This window comes from Ictidomys tridecemlineatus, chromosome 3 (genome assembly GCF_052094955.1).
Source record: "Ictidomys tridecemlineatus isolate mIctTri1 chromosome 3, mIctTri1.hap1, whole genome shotgun sequence".
NCBI classification, from domain to species: domain Eukaryota; kingdom Metazoa; phylum Chordata; class Mammalia; order Rodentia; family Sciuridae; genus Ictidomys; species Ictidomys tridecemlineatus.
In genome coordinates, this window is record NC_135479.1 from 35,031,224 (window position 1) to 35,051,004 (window position 19,781).

The 19,781-nt window shown below is 35.4% G+C and overlaps 1 protein-coding gene across 1 annotated transcript in view; it reads left to right on the top strand.

Moving 5' to 3' along the window:
* Appbp2 (amyloid beta precursor protein binding protein 2) overlaps positions 1–19,781 on the top strand; it is a 53,473-nt gene that overhangs the window by 10,136 nt on the left and 23,556 nt on the right. The window contains exons 2-4 of the mRNA XM_005321539.4: positions 9,097–9,185; positions 13,437–13,588; positions 18,536–18,659. Coding sequence (XP_005321596.1) covers positions 9,097–9,185; positions 13,437–13,588; positions 18,536–18,659 — 365 coding nt within the window. The remainder of the gene's footprint in view (positions 1–9,096; positions 9,186–13,436; positions 13,589–18,535; positions 18,660–19,781) is intronic.

Below are 19,781 nucleotides of genomic sequence, written 5' to 3' on the forward strand. Positions count from 1 at the left end.
TTTTCTGATCTTTGCTATTCTAGCATGAAGTCATTCAGAGGTATAAAGTATTCTATTTCTTTCTTCCCAGCTGTTTTCAAGTTTATATTTTCTTAATTTTTGGCAACTATGAGATTTCTAGGCTTGAAACACAGCTGTTTATACAAAACTTATTTTCTGTATTTTCCTATTTGAAAAAGGACTAGAAGGTTTGTCTGTGTTTGTTCTATTCATCATATATCTAGAAGTTTTACTCCCATTCCTCTGCAAAACTCAACTGAATTTCTTTCTTGTAGAATGTATTTTATTTGTGTTCCTTCGGCTCTCTGGCTACTTTCATCATTATTTTGTGAACTTCATTTTTCTGTTCAATAGATTATCTAATTTTTTTAGATCAGGGAGTAGTTTTACTGACTTTATTGCTGTGGTGATTATAGTCACCACTATTAAAACTTAGCATAGTACCTTGTGCAGATGTTCCTGATATTTATTAAGTTAATAAAAATAGTGGGGCCGGGGCTGGGGATATAGCTTAGTTGATAGAGTACTGGCCTTACACGCACAAGGCCCTGGATTTAATCCCCAGCACCACAAAATAAATAAATAAAAATGGTGGTGGGGTGTGTTTAGCCCAGTGGTTGGGCACATGCTTAGCGTGAAAGACTCGTATTATTCCCCAGGTCCAAAAATAAATAAATAAAACGATAAGTAGAATATTTTTAGTTGTAATATTCTTGCTTTTTGTTGGGGGGGGAGGGTACCAGGGATTCAACTCAGAGGTATTCAACCACTGTGCCATGTTCCCAGCCTTATTTTTTTGTATTTTATTTAGAGACAGGTTCTCACTGAGTTGCTAAGCACCTCACCATTGCTGAGACTGGCTTTGAACTCACCATCCTCCAACCTCAGCCTCCTGAGCCGATGGGATTACAGACATGCACCACCGCACCCTCCTATATTCTTGCTTTTTTGTATGTATTTACTTTTTTTATATGGTGCTAGGGATCAAACCCAGTGCCTCATGCGTGCTAGGCAAGCATCTTTACCACTAAGCCACAACCCCAACCCTGTATTTTTGCTTTTGATATGAAAATCACAAAGACATAACAAGTTGTTTAGTAAGGTAAGAATTTTGTATGATGGGGGCTGGGAATGTGGTTCAAACGGTAGCGTGCTCCCCTGGCATGCATGCGGCCCAGCTTCAATCCTCAGCACCACATACAAACAAAGATGATATGTCCGCCGAAAACTAAAAAGTAAATAAAAAATTTAAAAAAAAAAGAATTTTGTGTGATGAATATAGGGTACTTGATAAAAGATGTTAAAATAGGAAACACCAATTTTTGCCTATAAATTTAAGCAGCTATATTTAGAATTTATTTTATTTTTATGAGAGAATTTTTTAATATTTGTTTTTTAGTTTTCGGCAGACAACATCTTTTGTTTGTGGTGCTGAGGATCGAACCTGGTCCACACGCATGCCAGGCGAGCGCGCTACCGCTTGAGCCACATCCTCAGCCCCTAGAATTTATTCTTGATTTTATTTTTTTTATAGGGGCTACTTGGAATTTAACCAGGGACGCTTTACCACTGAGCCACATCCCCAGCCCTTTTTATTTTTTATTTTGAGGCAGGGTCTCACTAAGTTGCCTGGGACTTCATTAAGCTTCTCAAGCTGCCCTTGGACTTGCTGTCCTCCTGCCTCAGCTTCCTGAGTTGCTGAGATTACAGGCATGTGTCATTGTGCCTGGCTCCAAATTTTTGTCTTTAAGTTTATACCAGTTGGGCATGGTGGCACACACCTGTAATCCCAGTAAGTCAGGAGGCTGAGGCAGGAGGATCATAAGTTCAAAGCCAGCCTCAGCAGTTTAGCGAGACCCTCAAAATAAAAAATTAAAAGGGGCTGAGGATGTAGCTCAGTAGTTAAGTGCCCCTCGGTTACATCCCCAGTATAAAAACAAACAAAAAACAAGTGTATAAGTTTACACCCTGGTGTGGAGACAATAGAAATTGTATGTGAGCTGGGCTTGTTGACACATGCCTATCATACCAGCTACTTGGGAGGCTGAGGATAGGAGAATCCCAAGTTCAAAGCCAGCTTGAGTAAATTAGTGACATCTCGTCTCACAATAAAGAATTAAAAGAACTGGGGATGTAGCTTAGTGGTACAGTGTGCCTGTCTTCAGGCCTCAGTATTGTAAAAGAAAAAAAATGTATGCATTTGGAGTATTTCCCTTTATGTCAGATTTACCAACCTCTGGATGGTATCAATAAATAGAATAATAGTACTAATATGTGGTTGACTAATTATAAATTTCAGATTAGAAATTGTCTGGCATTTTTTGTTGTTTCTTCTGAGTGCCAGCCAAAGGAGATAACTACTAATTTGGATTATTCATTCATAATGAATGCATATCTATTGCTAGGCATTGTGCTAGGTTCTGGGGATATTATGGTAGTGATTATGCTCACTTCATAGAGTAGTGTGTAATGGAGTGACACATTTAACAAATATCCGCTTAAGTGAATGCATGTTGCTATTATGAAGGGAAAGCACAGTGTGTTGTGGGAAAGTATAACAGGAGACAGTTTAGATTGGGGGAGTCAGGGAAAGGTCTGAGAAAGTGAAATATTAGTTGAGATAATTTGAATTACAAATTAACAGGCAAAGAATCATGGTAAGGAGATAGAAGTCATGAGCTAAAAGAAACCTAAGGTGGCAGGAATACAGAAGAAATCGAAAGAACAATAGAAGATGAGGTCAGAAAGATGGGTGGGGGTGAGACAAGATATAGGAACTTATTGGTCAAAGATTTTGGACTTGTTCTAAGTGTGTTAGGGTGCCATTGAAGGGTATTTATTTGTTTCTTTTGCAGTACTGGGGATTGAGCCCAGGGCCTCACACATGCTAGGCATGCACTGTACCACTGAGATACATCCCCACCCTTTCTTCTTTATTTATTTTTAAATTGAATTTGAGACAGGGTCTCGATAAGTTGCCCAGGCTGGCTTTGAACTTGTATTCCTCCTGCCTCAATTCCCTAACCTCATTCTGTGAGATTACAGGCATGTGCCACTGCACCCAACTCATTAAAAGGTTTCACTTTAAAAAAAAAAAAAAAATTGGGGAATACTGGGAATTGAACTCAGGCCATTTACCACTGAGCTACATACCCCAATCCTTTTTATTTTATTACTGAAATAGTCTAAATTGCTGGGGCTGGTCTTGAACTTGAGATCTCTCTATCTCAGCCTTCAAAGTTACTAGGATCACTGGAAGGTACCTGACTAATTAAAAGGTTTTAAACAGGGGAATGACATGGTATGATTTACTTTTTACAAAGATAGTTGTAGCTACTGTGTGGACAGTTGACTAAAGGGGAAGAGGCTGAGGCAGGAGGATTGCAAGTTTAAGGTAGTTTAGCAAGCCCCTGTTTCAAAATTTTAAAAAAAGATTCAGGATGTACTTCAGTGGTAAGCTCCCCTGGATTTAATCCCCAATACTGCAAAAATAAATAATACTAAAGTAAAAATTAAAGAGTATTAATGCAGAGTCCAGTTCTACTAAACCTTTGTAGTAATTCAGGTTAAAGATGATGATAACAGTGGAGGTGAAAGTTTTTAGATAGTAATCCTATACTGTTGATATAAACATTTTATTAACTATTATGCATATAAAACATAGGTACACAATTTAAAAACCAAAATAAAAATATATTAACTCAAACTTTTGGGAACCTGTTCAGTTTTTGTGTTATCATGGTCATTTTAATTGATAATAGTCTTTTTTTCCCCCAATGATTCAATGACTTGCAAACAGTTACAAACGTGAGATGCATGAGTTTCCATATGTGCGTGCATGCATGTGGGCACCTATGTGACTTCGGTTTTTCTTACATTATAGTTTTGGACTCAATTTCTTGAATGCCTTTTTCTAAATCTTTCTGGTTTTTGTTGTTGTTGTTAGGAATTAAACAGATTACTTTGTTAATTAATTTGCTAATTTGCTGTTAAGATTTTGCTGTTTACTCTTAATTTGTGGTAATTTTGAAATGAGTTGGGAAGCAGTTATGCCAGTTGAAAATGTTCAGAGGGCTGGAGATGTGGCTCAGCGGTAGCGCCTGGTATGCGTGCGGCCTGGGTTCGATCCTCAGCACCACATACAAACAAAGATGTTGTGTCCGCCGATAACTAAAAAAATAAAATATTAAAATTCTCTCTCTCTCTCTCTCTCTCTCTCTCTCTCAAAAAAAAAAAAAAAAGAAAATGTTCGGAGATTTTTATTTCCACCTTTATCTCCCAAGGAGTTCTCTGGATTTTGGGCTGTCTTGCATTGCTGTGGGAATAGTTGCTTTAATTTTCTTTCAAGATTTTTATTTTAGATCCTGGAAACCTTTGCTTCTAAAAACATCACTAGGCAGTTCATTTTTTTATTAGATCCCTTTGTGTATTAATGAAAATAACTCTTACACATATATTATTATTTTATGTGGTATTGTTGAATTTTAATAGTGCTTTATATTCGTGAACATTTTAGGTTTTTATACAATCAATTTCCTTGATATATGTTTGTTTGTTACTGAGGATTGAACCCAGGGGAACTTAACCATTAAGCCACATCCCCAGCACATTTTATATTTTATTTTGAGATAGGGTATTGCTAAGTTGCTTAGGGCCTCACTAAGTTGCTGAGGCTGTCTCTGACCTTCTGATCCTTCTGCCTCAGGCTCCCAGACTACTTACAGGTGTGTGCTACCAGGCCTAGCTTCCTTGATGATTTTCATTTGTGATATAATCAGTGTTATTTTGTTTTGTAAATTTTTTTAAAGTTGTTGATGGACCTTTTTTTTATTCATTTATTTATGTGGTGCTGAGAATTGACCCCAGTGCCTTAGACATGCTAGGTAAGCGCTCTACTACTGAGCTACAACCCCAGCCCATAATCAGTGTTTAAAAGAAGTAATATTAGAACTGGGGTGTGGCTTAGTGGTAGAGCACTTTTAATATTTTTAAATTTTTTTAAGATTTTTTTTTTAGTTATAGATGGACATGATATCTTAGTTTCACCTTTTTTTTTTTTTTTTAATGTGGTGCTGAGGATCAAACCCAGTGCCTCACACATCTTACACATGCGAGGCAAGCGCTCAACAACTGAGCTACAATCCCAGCTCTGAATTTTTTTTTTTTTTTACATTTAAAATTTTGATAAATCTGGTAAATATTTTATCAGGTAGGTATTTTTGTTTTCCCTTTTATGTGCTGCTGTTAACTATTTTTCTTTTAGCAATTAAAATGCCTTTGTCATATGTTGTTACATATACTAAAGTATGTTTTATTTGTTTATCTGGTGGCAGGTATTACTACATCTAGACTACTTCTAGGAATAAGGAATCATTTGACTTTTATTTTTCTTAAGCTAGAAATACTCAAAATAACCTTTCCATAGCTTTATTACTCTGTAGATACAGAATATAAACATCAGAATAATGAACTAAAATAAGTCTATTTTTAAAAATCAGATATAAGGATCATTACTAGAACCTAGAACCTCAGTTTCCCCTTCTCTATGTTAATCTTTAGGTCTTCTATTAAAAGATTTAAAATCTCCCATTTTTTGTTTTCTTAATTTTCATTATTTCAAGAGGCAGTTTATTGTAAGGTATTAAGAATATGGATGTAAGAACAGACTGCCAGAGGTCAAATTCCTGCATTGCTTTCTTCGGTGGCAGTGGGGATTGAACCCAGGGTGCTGTACCACTGAGCTACATTCCCAGCCCCTTAAAAAAAAAGAAAAGAACAAGAAATGTGTGTGTGTGTGTGTGTGTGTGTGTGTGTGTGTGTGTGTGTGACATTTATTTATTTATTTTAAATTTTGAGACAGGGCCCAGGTTGGCCTTGAATTTGTGATCTCTTGCCTTAGCTTCTCTAGTGCCTGGGATTACAGGAAAGTGCCACAGTGCCTTGCCTAACATTTCTTAATTGTATGATTTTGAGCATGTTATTTAACTTCGTATGCTTCAGTTTCCACGTCTGTAAAAGGACAAAATGACTGACTTATGAAAAGCACTGAGAACAGTCCTTGTCTCATATAAGACCTCTATAAGAATTAGGGGCTGGGATTGTGGCTTCGTGGTAGAGCACTTGCCTAGCACGTGTGAGGCCCTGGGTTCAATTCTCAACACCACATATAAATAAATAAAATAAATGTCCATTGCTAACTAAAATAATAATAATAATAATAATTAAGTGCGATTTAGTTGTTGAATCAAACCCAGGGCCTCACACATTCTAGACAAGCTCTCCACCACTGAGCTATAACCCCAGCTCTAGATGCTGTTTTTATACGAGATTGTTATTAAAAAAAAAAAAAAAACCTTTAGATCATACATTGTATTAATTTGCACTTATTGGTTAAATTTGGTAAGGATGAAGCAATTAAACTTAAATAAAAAAATTATTATCCTCTTCCCACAATTTAAATGTGAACCCATTTTTACCTAGAAAATTTAAATTTCAGTATATAGAAATGTTGGTGCTTGTAATAGGGAATATTTTGAAACTGTAACTAAGGCAGCAATTATCCTAAATTCTATTTTCAAATCTCACTTAGTAGAATAGACCAATTTTCAGTCATCAAAGCGATATTGTTAAAGTCATAGAACATATAAAATTGAGTTTATGTATTTTCAACTAGTGAATACAGGCAAAATGGTTATATAACTTGTTTTCATTTTTTCTGTCTTATAAAAGAAATTCTAAGCCTAAAGTTGGGTAATGATGAGTCAGTCATTTTGGTAAGAAGCTTAAGCTTTTTAACCTTAGTGTTTTTGGAATATGTATATTTATCTTTTTTTAATATTTATTTTTTAGTTGTAGTTGAACACAATACCTCTGTTTCACTTACTTATTTTTATGTGGTGCTGAGGATCGAACCCAGGGTCTTACACTGCAAGGCTTTCACTGTACTGTTGAGCTACAACCTCGACCCTTTTTTTTAAAAAAAGAATTTCTGTTTTAGTTGTAGGTGGACACAATACCTTTGATTTGTTTATTTTTTTATGTGGTGCTGAGGATCGAACCCAGTGCCTCACACATGGTAGGCAAGCGCTCTACTACTGAGCCACAGCCCCAGCCCCAGCCCCTGTATATTTATCTTGATAACTATATTTGTGGTTCTGCCCCACATCAGAAGATTATCACATTATGTAGCTTACAAATAAGAATTTGGTTGTAAATTCTCAGTTTTATTTTCCTTGAGTTATTCTGTATTGGTTAATAGGAAAATATTACAATGATTGATTAATAGTTTTATGAGGCTTATTTTTCTGTAGCAGAAAACAATAATCCCCCAAATAGTAAATCTTTCCTCATAAAGTTTTTTAAGGTACCAGGGATTGAATTCAGGGGCACTTGACCCCTGAGCCACATCCCTAGCCCCTTTTTGTATTTTATTTAAAGACAGGGTCTCACTGAGTTGCTTGGTGCCTCACCATTGCTGAGGCTGGCTTTGAACTCTTGATCCTCCTGTCTCAGCCTCCCAAGCTGCTGGGATTACAGGCATATGCTACTGTGCCCTGCTCCTCATGAAGGTTTTAATGTTAATATAAATTTTCTAACCATTATGTGAATTTAATCACATGATAATCTGTTCCTTCTTTCCTCCAGCAATTGTCATGGATTTTTTTTATAGCAGTCATTATGAACTCTTTCTAAAGTCCCATGTTATTTATATAGCATATGTAAATTCAAAAGTATTTGTTACAGGGTCTGGAGGGTGTATTTGTCTCTTTTTGACCATGTGCATGTATTATTTGAGAGAAAAATTTTAATTTTAACATATTTTTAGAAATATTCTTTAAAATAACAGTTCTGAAAAATCAATGTATAAATGAGTTGGACAGTTAGAAATCCTGCCATACTCCTAGGGTACTGGTGAAGATATCATGTCCAGAAGTAAACTAAGGTTCTTTAGATGGTTATAAGAACTTCTAGTGGAGCATATTGACAGCTGTGTTTTCTGGACACTGTCTTTACTATTATTTTATTTTATTTTTCTTGGGGATTGAACTCAGGGCCTTGTACAATGCTAGACACATTCTGTACCACTGAGTCACATCCCCAGCCTCGCCCCCCTTTTTTATAATTTAACTATCCAATTTTGATAAACCCAATTTGTCTCATTATCCCAGTATGGAACACCTAAAAAACCTTAATTGAACAATAAATATTAACCTATTTTAATGCACTTGTATTGTTGAAATATTCACAGAATTAAAAACTTGGACTTGATGGATTAAGGAAAAAAGTTATGGTTTTAAGTTTCTTGAATAATGGGCTTATGTTTAATGTTATTATATTAAATATCATAATATATAATATTATATAAATTTGGGGAGGTATCAGAGATTGAACTCAGGGGTACTCAACCACTGAGCTGCATCACCAGCCCTATTTTGTATTTATTTAGAGACAGGGTCTCACTGAGTTGTGTAGTGCCTCACCGTTGCTGAGGTTGGCTTTGAACTCATGATCCTCCTGCCTCTGCCTCCCAAGCCACTGGGATTTCAGGTGTGCGCCAATATAAAATATTATTATATGGCACTTAGTAATGCTTACCATGTTTTAGGTACCACTACAGTGTTTTGGTGTTTGTTTGTTTTTTAATGAGGTATTGGGGATTGAACTCAGGTTCTTGGGCAAGATAGAAAACTCCTGAACTACTTCCCTAGCCTGTGTTTTCCAAATATTAATTCTTTCTTAAAATTTATTTCATTTATTTTTTTAGTTGTAGATGGACACAATACCATTTATTTATGCGTTGCTGAGGATCGAATCCAGTGCCTCACATGTGTGAGGGGAGCATTCTGCCACTGAGCTATAGCTTCAGCCCTCCAAATATTGATTCTTAACATTTACATAAAATTAGTGAACTGTTATTATGTGAATTGTGGGAATTTGTTAAATTAGTATTCCATTTTTCTTATTCTAAGCGTCTTTCCTGATAGTATTTTGTAATTATTGTGACTTTAAATCTTACTCATTAAAACTACAAATATTTAAAAGTAGAAATTAAAATTAAATTTAAGAATTTTAAATCATTTTTCATTTTTATTTCAGCTTTACCAACAGGGACGTTTATGTCAACTGGGCAGTGAATTTTGTGAGTTGGAAGTTTTTGCTAAAGTATTGAGAGCTTTGGATAAAAGGTAAATTTTTTAAAGAAAATTCCCGTAAAATATGCATAATATAGAATTTACCATTTAACAGTTTTTAAGTATACAATTCACTGACAATGAGTATATTCACCTTGTGCAACTATCAACACTATCCATTTTCAGAAAATTTTCGTCATCCCTAATGAAAACTCTGTTCCCATTAAATAACTCCCATTCCCTTCTTTCAACCCTGAAGCTGCCATTCTACTTTCTGTCTCTGTGAGTTTGCTGTTTCAGGTACCTCATATAAGTAGGATCCTGTATTTGTTCATTTGTTTTTGCCTTATTTGATTTAGCATATGTTTTTAAGGTTCATTTGTGTTGTAACGTGTCAAAATTTCATTCCTTTTTGAAGTTTGATAATATCCCATTGTGTATATATGCCACAGTTTGTTTATGCATTCATCAATCAGCGGATATTTGAGTTGTTTCCACCTTTTAGCTAATATGGATAAAAATTCTGTGAACATGGGTGTAGAAATAACTCTTCAAATCCTTGCTTTCAGTGTCTTTGGTTAAGTATACCAAGTGGAATCACTGGATCACTGGTAGTTCTATTTTAAATATTTTGAGGAACATTCATGTTATTTACCATAAATTCATTTTAATTGGCTTTTTAAAATTAAGTCTATGTAATGAGAAAGTAGTTCTTAAATATGATCATATCAGAAAACTTAGAATGAAATAAAATTGCCTTTATAAATTGGGGAACCAGTAGGTTCATTTTGCTTGTTTTAGGTAAATTCATACAGTATGTACACTTTTGTGTCTGCCTCTCCATCCACCCCAACATCATGTTTATGAGAATCATCTATTTATTATAGTCTGTTCATTCTCATTGATATATATGTACAATGTTCCATTATATGTCATTACTTATACTGTTGTTAGATATTTGAGCTGTTTGGTTTTTAGCTATTATAAACAGCTGCTACATTTATCCATGTACAAGTCTTTTGGTGAACATATATGCATATCTATTAGATACACCTGGAAGTACAATATGAAAGCATTTTAAGAGTTACAACTCAAGACCAGTTAGCATGATAAAGAAAATGATCACAGTAATTTTACAATCCAAACAAGTTTGGTGACAATGAGAATTTGTTCACTTGCCTCCATCTTCTTTGGAAAGTTAATACTCTGTAAATTTAGCTTTTTTTTTTTTTTAATTATTTTTTCAGTTGTGGTTGTACACAATACCTTTATTTTGTTTATTTTTATGAGGTGCTGAGGATTGAACCCAGGGCCTTGCACATCTAGGGAAGTGCTCCACCGCTGAGCCAGAACCCCAGCTCTGTAAATTTAGCTTTTGAGTTCAAGAATTTAGCTTCCTCATTATAGGAGGTTGAGTGGGGGGGGGGGGTGCTGGGGATTAGAACCCAGGGCCTTGTGCATTTAAGGCAAGCACTCTACCAATTGAGCTATATCCCCAGCCCTCATTATAGGTATTATGAAGTAGGAGCCACAAAGAGATAATCTGGTCTTTGATTATAGTTGCTGTTCTCTTCTATGAATTCACTTCAACTGCAATTTTTTTTCACCTAACCTTTCTTCCTTTGTTTCTTTCTTTCTACTATCTCTTTCTTTCACAACAGGAATTGAATCTAGGGGCACTTAACCACTGAGCCACATACCAGCTCTTTTTATATTTTTTATTTAGAGGTAGGGTCTCACTAAGTTTTTTAGGGCCTTCCTAAATTGTTGAGGCTGGCCTTGAACTATCAATTCTCTTGCTTCAGCCTCTTGAGCCACTGGGATTACAGTGCACCACCACTCCCAGCCCTAATCCACATTTCTAAAGAAATCAGAATATGCTTTCACAAACTGGTTGCACTGGTGCACTCCTGTAATCCCAGATACTCAGAAGGCTGAGGTAAGGAGATTGCAAGCTTGAGGTCAGCCTCAACAATTTTGTGAGACTCCTTTTCAAAATAAAAAGCTGGCCATGTAGCTCAGTGATAAAAGCACCCCTGGGTTCAGCCCACAGGATCTCCCCACCCCTCCTCAAAAAAAAGAGAGAATATGTACTTTCACAAAACACTGCTGATCTTGAATGTGAATATTGCTAAATTATTTGATTTGTTCAGCAAGTTAACTAAGTAAATATTTGTTGAATGCTTAGGATGTGCCAGGTACTGTTCTGTATGCTAAGATTACAGCAGTGGATAAGAACTACGAGGTTCCTTCCTCATAGTCTGTATTTTTTTTTAAAAATTTAGTTGGACACAATACCTTTTATTGATTGATTGATTTTTATTATTGGTTGTTCAAAACATTACATAGTTCTTGACATATCATATTTCATACATTTGATTTAAGTGGGTTATGAACTCCCATTTTTACCCCATATACAGATTGCAGAATCACATCGGTTACACATCCACTGTTTTACATATTGCCACACTAGTGTCTGATGTGTACTGCTGCCTTTCCTATCCTCTACTATTCCCTCTCCCTCCCCTCCCCTCCCATCTTCTCTCTCTACCCCATCTACTGTAATTCATTTCTCCCCCTTGTTTTTTTTCCCTTTCCCCTCACTTCCTCTTATATGTAATTTTGTATAACAATGAGGGTCTCCTTCCATTTCCACGCAATTTCCCTTCTCTCTCCCTTTCCCTCCCACCTCTCGTCCCTGTTTAATGTTACTCTTCTTCTCATGCTCTTCCTCCCTGCTCTGTTCTTAGTTGTTCTCTTTATATCACAGAAGACATTTGGCATTTGTTTTTTAGGGATTGGCTAGCTTCACTTAGCTTAATCTGCTCTAATGCCATCCATTTCCCTGCAAATTCCGTGATTTTGTCATTTTTTAGTGCAGAGTAATACTCCATTGTGTAATAATACCACATTTTTTTTATCCATTCATCTATTGAAGGGCATCTAGGTTGGTTCCACAGTCTAGCTATTTGAATTGTGCTGCTATGAGCATCAATGTAGCAGTGTCCCTGTAGTATGCTCTTTTTAGGTCTTTAGGGAATAGACCGAGAAGGGGAATAGCTGGGTCAAATGGTGGTTTCATTCCCAGCTTTCCAAGGAATCTCCATACTGCTTTCAGCAATGTACAATTATTTATTTATTTTTATGTGGTATTTAGGATTAAACCCAGGGTCTTACATGTGCTAGGCAAGTGCTCTGCCACTAAGCTACAGCCCCACAACTCCCATCACCACTATCTTAATTTTAGAACATACCATCATTCCAAAAGGAAAAAATGTTAAGTCACTCCCTATTTCCTCTTAACCTTAATCCCTAGCTGATCATTAATCTTTATGTCTTTATGGATTTGCCTATTCTAGATATTTCATATAAATGGAATCATACAATATGTGTCTTTTTGATTGACCCTTTCACTTAGTGTAATATTTTCAGGGATATTATTATTTATGTTGTTCCTACGACTGAATAATTTTGTGTTATATGGATAATACTCTTGTTTATCCAGTCTTTCATTGATGAATGGATGGGGTTGTTTATATATTTTAGTTATTATGAATAATGTTGTGGTGAACCTTCATTGATAAGATTTTGTGGACATATTCTCATTTTGGGAGGTATGTGCCTGGGGTGTATACATATGGTAACCCTATGTTTAACTTTTTGAGGAGCTACCAGACTTTATTAGAGCATCTGCACCATTTTACATTCCTATCGCTAATGTATAAGGGTTCCAGTTCTTCCAGATCTTACCAATACTTAAAAAAAAAAAAGTTATGACCTTTTTCTTGGATGGGAAGTGGTTTCTCATTATGATTTTGATTTACGTTTCCATTACCACTAATGATATTGTCTTATGTTTATTGACTGTGGATAGATCTTTGGAGAAATATCTGTTCAAATCCATTGCCCATTTTTAATTGAGTTCTTTCTTTTCTTTTTTTTTTTTAAACTGGAGATTAAATTCAGGGGCTTTACTATTGAGATATATTTATATTCCCCAGTCCTTTAATTTTTTTTTTTTTTTTTTAATTTGTGACTGAGTTTTCTAAGTTGCTGAGGTTCGCCTTGAACTTGCAATCTTCCTGCCTTCGTCTCCCAGGTCACTGAGATCATAGGCATGCACCGGTGTACCTGGTGATGGGCTAAATTTTTAATTTACTATAGCTTCATAATTCATAAGGCAAAATGCTTTCTATCTCATTTTATCTTGGAAAATAATGATACTAATATTAATAGAGAAAAGCAACTAGCTTTCTAAAAGGAAAGAAATAAGATTCCTCTATTAAATGTTTTTTTCTTTTTCAGACATTTGCTTCATCATTGTTTTCAGGCTTTGATGGATCATGGTGTTAAAGTTGCTTCAGTCTTGGCCTACTCGTTTAGTAGACGGTGCTCTTACATAGCAGAATCTGATGCTGCAGTAAAGGAAAAAGCCATTCAGGTTGGCTTTGTTTTAGGTAAGTAATACTATTAGTAGGGGAGAGTTTTATCCTGTTATGAACTCATAGTAAACCCAACAATAAAGGATTTCTCCAGGAATTTCCCAAAGTCTATACGGGGAAGTTATGAGGAAAATATCAGAAGAATTAGGTGTAATTTATTGGATATTAATGCTGTGCTAAGCACTACACTAGGTATTTAAATGGCATTATCCTAAATTCTCATGACGTTCCAGTGAAGTAATGATATTTTTTTAAAAATAATTTTTTTTAATTTATTTTTTTTTAAATTTTTTTGTAGTTGTAGATGGACTAAATGCCTTTATTTTTTATTTATTTTTTGTTTGTTTATCTTTATGTGGTGCTGAGGATCTAACCCAGTGCCTCACACATTCTAGGCAAGTGCTCTGCCACTGAGCTACAGCCCCAGTCCTGAAGTACTTTAACCTTTTACATATGAGGAAATAGAAAAGTTGAATAACCAGATCAAGTCACATAGCTAGTAAAGAGCTAAGTTTAGAACCTGTGTCTATATGATTGATTACAAAGCACATATCTTTCTGTCATGTCATGCTGCTTCCAAACTCTTTCACCTGCTTAGTATTTGCTGTGGCATGGGACTTAATCCTTTTGGGGCTCAGTTTTCTAGTCTCTAAATTGAGGATTATTCTGAATTGCTTCATGAAGATGTTATGAGGATAATGAAAACATAAATGTAAAAGCATTCTGGAAGAGTTTTGCATGATATACATACAGAAAAAATTTGTTTATTATTTGTGAACATTTCACAAATGTATATAGATAAATAATGTTTCAAGCTTTAAATTGTTGTTATCTTCTTTCCCTATTTGAAAAAGTTATTTTTTAAAGCATATGTTCTTTTTTTGTTTATAACTTTATTTATTTATTTATTTATGGTACTGGGAATTGAATTCAGGGACACTCATCTACTGAGCACATCCCCAACCATATTTTATATTTTATTTAGTTGCTTAGTGCCTTATCACTGCTGACTGGCTTTGAACTTGTGATTCTCCTGCCTCAGTCTCCCGGGCTGCTGGGATTATAGGCATGCACCACCACACCCAGCCTATAACTTTATTTTATTTATTTCCTTATATGGTTCTGAGAATCAAACTCAGGGCCTCACATGTGCTAGGCAAGCACTGTGAACCCAACCACTGAACCCAACCCCAGCCCTAAAAAGTTATTTTTTAAAAATAACTTATTTTGAGGGGCTGGGGGTGTGGCTCAAGTGGTAGCGTGCTCGCCTAGCATGCATGAGGCACTGGTTTCGATTCTCAGCACCACATAAAAACAAAATAAAGATATTGTGTCCATCTTAAAAAATATATATATATATTAAAAAAAATTAAAAAATAATTAACGTGGGCATATTTTCTCTCTCTTGTGTGCACACATATTTTGCCAGCAAGTTTTCAAGATCATTTCCTTCAGTCTTTAAACAGTTCTTCGTAGTGGTCTTTCCAGTTTGCTGGGCGAACTTCAAAACATTCTTTTCTGAAAAGAACCTACAGCTTTTATCCTTGAATTGGCTCATGGAAGTTTGGGAAAAAAAGGATTGTTTAAAGAATGTCTCTGAAAATAGAGAATATATGATCTTGACCGATGTTAACAGTGACATCCCTTTAGTTCTAGAAGGTAATATGAAAATTGCTATAGAAAAAAATTTATTATCAAAAAAGGTGAAAGACAGGAAAGGTGATATTCATTGAGTTTTTCTGTCATATCCACATGTATGTACACCAACCTGGCCATTGTGATGTGCTAGATAGATATCTTGGAGATAGAACCAAGCCCTTGCAACTTCAGAATCATATCATCAGACTTAATTATGAAATCATTCAGAGAGTGAAGAAACTTTATGCCAGAAGTACACAGTAGTAAAGATTTTTTAAATAATAACAACCTTTTTGGGACATAATTCTTAAACAGTATAATTTGAACATATAATGTGTACTTTTCAGTGATATTCCATATACTCACAGATTTTATAGACATCATCAGAGTAGGTTTTAGAACAATCCCATCACCCCAATAGAAACCTATACCCTTTAACAGCCATTCCTCATTTCCTTCTTATTCCAGGCCAATATCAGTCTACTTTTTCTTTCTATAGATTTACCTATTGTAAATTATTCATATAGACTCATAAAACATATGGTCTTTGTGACTAGCTTGTTTTAGATAGCATAATGTTGTCAAGGCTTATCCTTGTTATAGAGATAGAATTTAATATAACAAATTTTTTAAAGATTTTTTTAAGACGGACACAATATTGTTACTTTATTTACATTCGTATGATGCTGAGAATTGAACCCAGTGCCCCATATGTGCGAGGCAAGAGCTCTACCAGCCCTGATATCACAAATTTTTATTAGAGCGCTGAAAATATAAAAAGGGAACCCCTGGAATGTTTTTATTATGAATAATAGCAACTCCAAGAATCAGCTACTACATTTGAGCTTAGGGAACCAAACAAATAAGTTTTTAATGTGTAATTCTTTTGATGCTAGGGATTGAACCCAGGGACACTTTACCACTGAGCTACATCCCCACTTTTTAACATCTGAATACAAGGTCTTTCTAAGTTGCTGAAAGTCATACCAGGTTGCTAAGGCTGGCCTGCAGCTTGCTATCCTCCTGTGTCCCAACTCATTGGGATTACAGGCATTTGCCACCATGCCTACCTAATTGTGAAAATTTAAAGCTTGAAGAACTGGAATGCTGCAACATTGATACCAGTGCCTCAAAGCTCTGAAAAGGGGGGCTGGAAAGGGGGTCCAAGAACTAGCAACAGGCTAGCTGTTGCTGGTATTATTGACAGTGTGCTATGAAACTGGTTTTGCAAGTGTTGGAAAACTCTAAGTGGAATTGACTGCTACTGACTGCAATGAACTGCCACTGCCACAGTGAAGAAACATATTCCTGTCAGCAATAGGAAAAGGTGTTACTTGCTTTTCCAGTCTTGGAGCCCCCGCTCTCTAGCACTTCCTATTGGCAGAACCCAACAGGAAGCCAGGTAAAGAAGGAGAAATGTGGTTTGAAGAATTCTTGCCTTGGGCTGGGGATGTGGCTCAAGTGGTAGCACGCTCGTCTGGCATGTGAGCGGCCCGGGTTCAATCCTCAGCACCACATACAAACAAAGATGTTGTGTCCGCCGAGAATATAAATAAATAAATATTAAAATTTAAAAAAAAAAAAAAGAATTCTTGCCTCAACATCATAAAGTCTAGAAAGGAGATTTGAAGCTGAGAGCCAGCATGATAACCAGCACATTATATAGTACATTGGTACGATAAGTAGAAGGTTGCTTAGTACAAATATTTATAATAATCTTCTTATTCTAGTTTAGTCTCTTGGAAAGGGCCCTAAAATGTTCTAAAGCACAATTCTTTCCAATTAATGAAATAATATTTAGCTGTATGTTGCTTTAATTAAACATAAAACAGGGCAAGGTTGTGACTCAGTGGTAGAGTGCTTGCTTGGTATGTGTGAGGCACTGGGTCTGATCCTCAGCACCACATAAAAATAAATAAAGGTATTGTATCCATTTACAATTAAAGATATTTTTTAAAAAACATAAAACATGGGTATGAGGAAATATATGTTGTTGGCTGACTCATTAACATTATTAAAATGACACACCATATATTTTATGCTACCAAGAAAAAAAATGCTACCACTATTAATGTTAGACACCAATTTTATGATCTGTCCTAATTTTAAAGATTCTAAAACATTAAAAAAGAGCTAGGTGCACTTGCACATGCCTACAATCCCAGTTGACTTGAAAAGCAGGCAGAAGGATTATAGTTGAAGGTCAACCTCAGCAACTTAGTGAGACCTGGTCTTAAAATAAACAATAAAGGGGCTGGTGATGTGGCTCAGTGGTAGGGACTTGCCTAGCACATGTGAGACACTATGTTTAATCCTTAAAATCCACATAAAAATAAATAAATAAAGGTATTGTGTCTGTCTGCAACTAAAAAAAAATTATATAAAATAAATAAATAAATAAAAAGGACTGGTGATGTAGCTTAGTGTTAAAGTACCCCTGGGTTTAATTCCTAGTACCTTAATTAATTAAAAATATAAAAAATGTGCAAAGTATGTGTTTTAGGATTGAAAAACATAGTAGTTTTGTTTTCTGACTATTGTTAACTAATGCTGAGTAGCAACTTGAAAGTGTTCTTCATAATAGCAGATATAGATTTAGCCTCTGAAGTCACATAGTGTGAATTTGAGTCTTTCCACTTATCAACTTGTAACTTGGTTTCTCTGCCTGAAGTCCCCCTCCCTCCCCATATTAAGTTGAGGCAATAAGGTTTGTGGCTCAGCGGTAAAGCGCTCACCTAGCATGTGTGAGGCCCTGGGTTCCATCCTCAGCACCACATAAAAATAAATAAATAAAATAAAGGTATTGTGTCAAATACAACTAAAAAATATTTAAGAAAAAAAGTTGGGGCAATAATAGCATTTAAGTTGAAAGTGTTTTGTGAAGATTAGATAAGAAAATTCCTGAGGAATGGTTACCATAATGATACAAAGTAGTTTGTGCAGTGTAGTAAAATGCATCATTAGCCATTTTTTGAGATCAGGATCCTTCAAAAAACAAAACAAAACAAAAGGACGGTATTTTGAGGTAATTGTCTAATACATTAAAGCTATTGCTAGTCAGTAAATTAGTTTCTTGCCAAAAGAATGAGATGACAAACATCACCATCCCTTTTATGTGTATATTTATCTATGATGAGTAAGAAGAATGAGTTTATAAGAGCCATTTGTCTTTGCAATAAGGCCTACGGAGATTGAAAAGTTATGTGTATACTGCAAGATGAAAATATTTGTTTTTTTAATTGAGATAATATTCACTGTAATCATGTTATTTTAGCTTTCAGGCAATTTACTAAATTGTCTAAAGTTACTTTTCTTTTTCTGCAGGTGGTTTTCTTTCAGATGCAGGCTGGTACAGTGATGCTGAGAAAGTTTTTCTGTCTTGCCTTCAATTGTGTACCTTACATGATGAGATGCTTCATTGGTTTCGTGCAGTAGAATGTTGTGTGAGGTAAGTTGGAACAGATTCTGTAATTACACACTGTGATTGTATAGTGTCTTCTACAATTTTAGCTCTTTTAAGTGTGCTTTAACATCTGTGTAAATCTGTGAGATGATATTTCTATGTCATAATTTCATTAATCTGGGCTGGGGATGTGGCTCAAGTGGTAGCGTGCTCGCCTGGCATGCGTGTGGCCCGGGTTCGATCCTCAGCACCACATACAAACAAAGATGTTGTGTCCACCAAAAACTAAAAAATAAATATTAAAAAAATTCTCTCTCTCTCTCTCTCTCTCTCTCTCTCTCTCTCTCTCTCTCTCTCTCGCTCTTGCTCTCGCAAAAAAAAAATAATCATAATTTCATTAATCTGGCTTGTTTTCCATCTCCAGAATATAGTGAATCTGCTATGGATGTCTTAGCTTAGATTTCAGCATTATGAACCAGAATGTGAATCTGTATCTCTCTTTGCTTTTTCATAGGGTTTATTCAACAAACATTTATTGAAGATTTATGTGCTAGGAATTGTGCTAGGCAATGGGTTCTAGGAAACTCAAGAAATATATATATATATATATATATATATATATATATATAGTTCTTCTTTTTTTTTTTTTAGTTGTATGTTTAAATTTTATTTATTTATTTTTTATTTGGTGCTGAGGATCAAACCTAGTGCCTCACGCATGCTAGGCAAGCCCTGTACCTCTGAGCCACAACCCCAGCCTACTCAATGTTTTTTTTTTTTTTCTCTTTTATTTTTTTTCAGTATATTGGTGATTGAACTCAGGTGTGCCCTACCACTGAGCTGATGAGTTAGCAAAGCCAAACCCCTTCAGAGCTAGAATATAGATATAGATATTAAATCCATTGTTGATTTAAGCTAAAATTGAGTACAGCGCTGTTTTTTATTTATTTATTTATTTTTTTGGTACTGAGGATTGAGCTCAGGGATGCTTAACCACTGAGCCATATCCCCAGCCCTTTTTTTTTTTTTTTTTTAAAGAGAGAGTGAGAGAGGAGAGAGAGAGAGAGAGAGAGAGAATTTTTAATATTTATTTTTTAGTTCTCGGCGGACACAACATCTTTGTTGGTATGTGGTGCTGAGGATCGAACCCAGGCCGCACGCATGCCA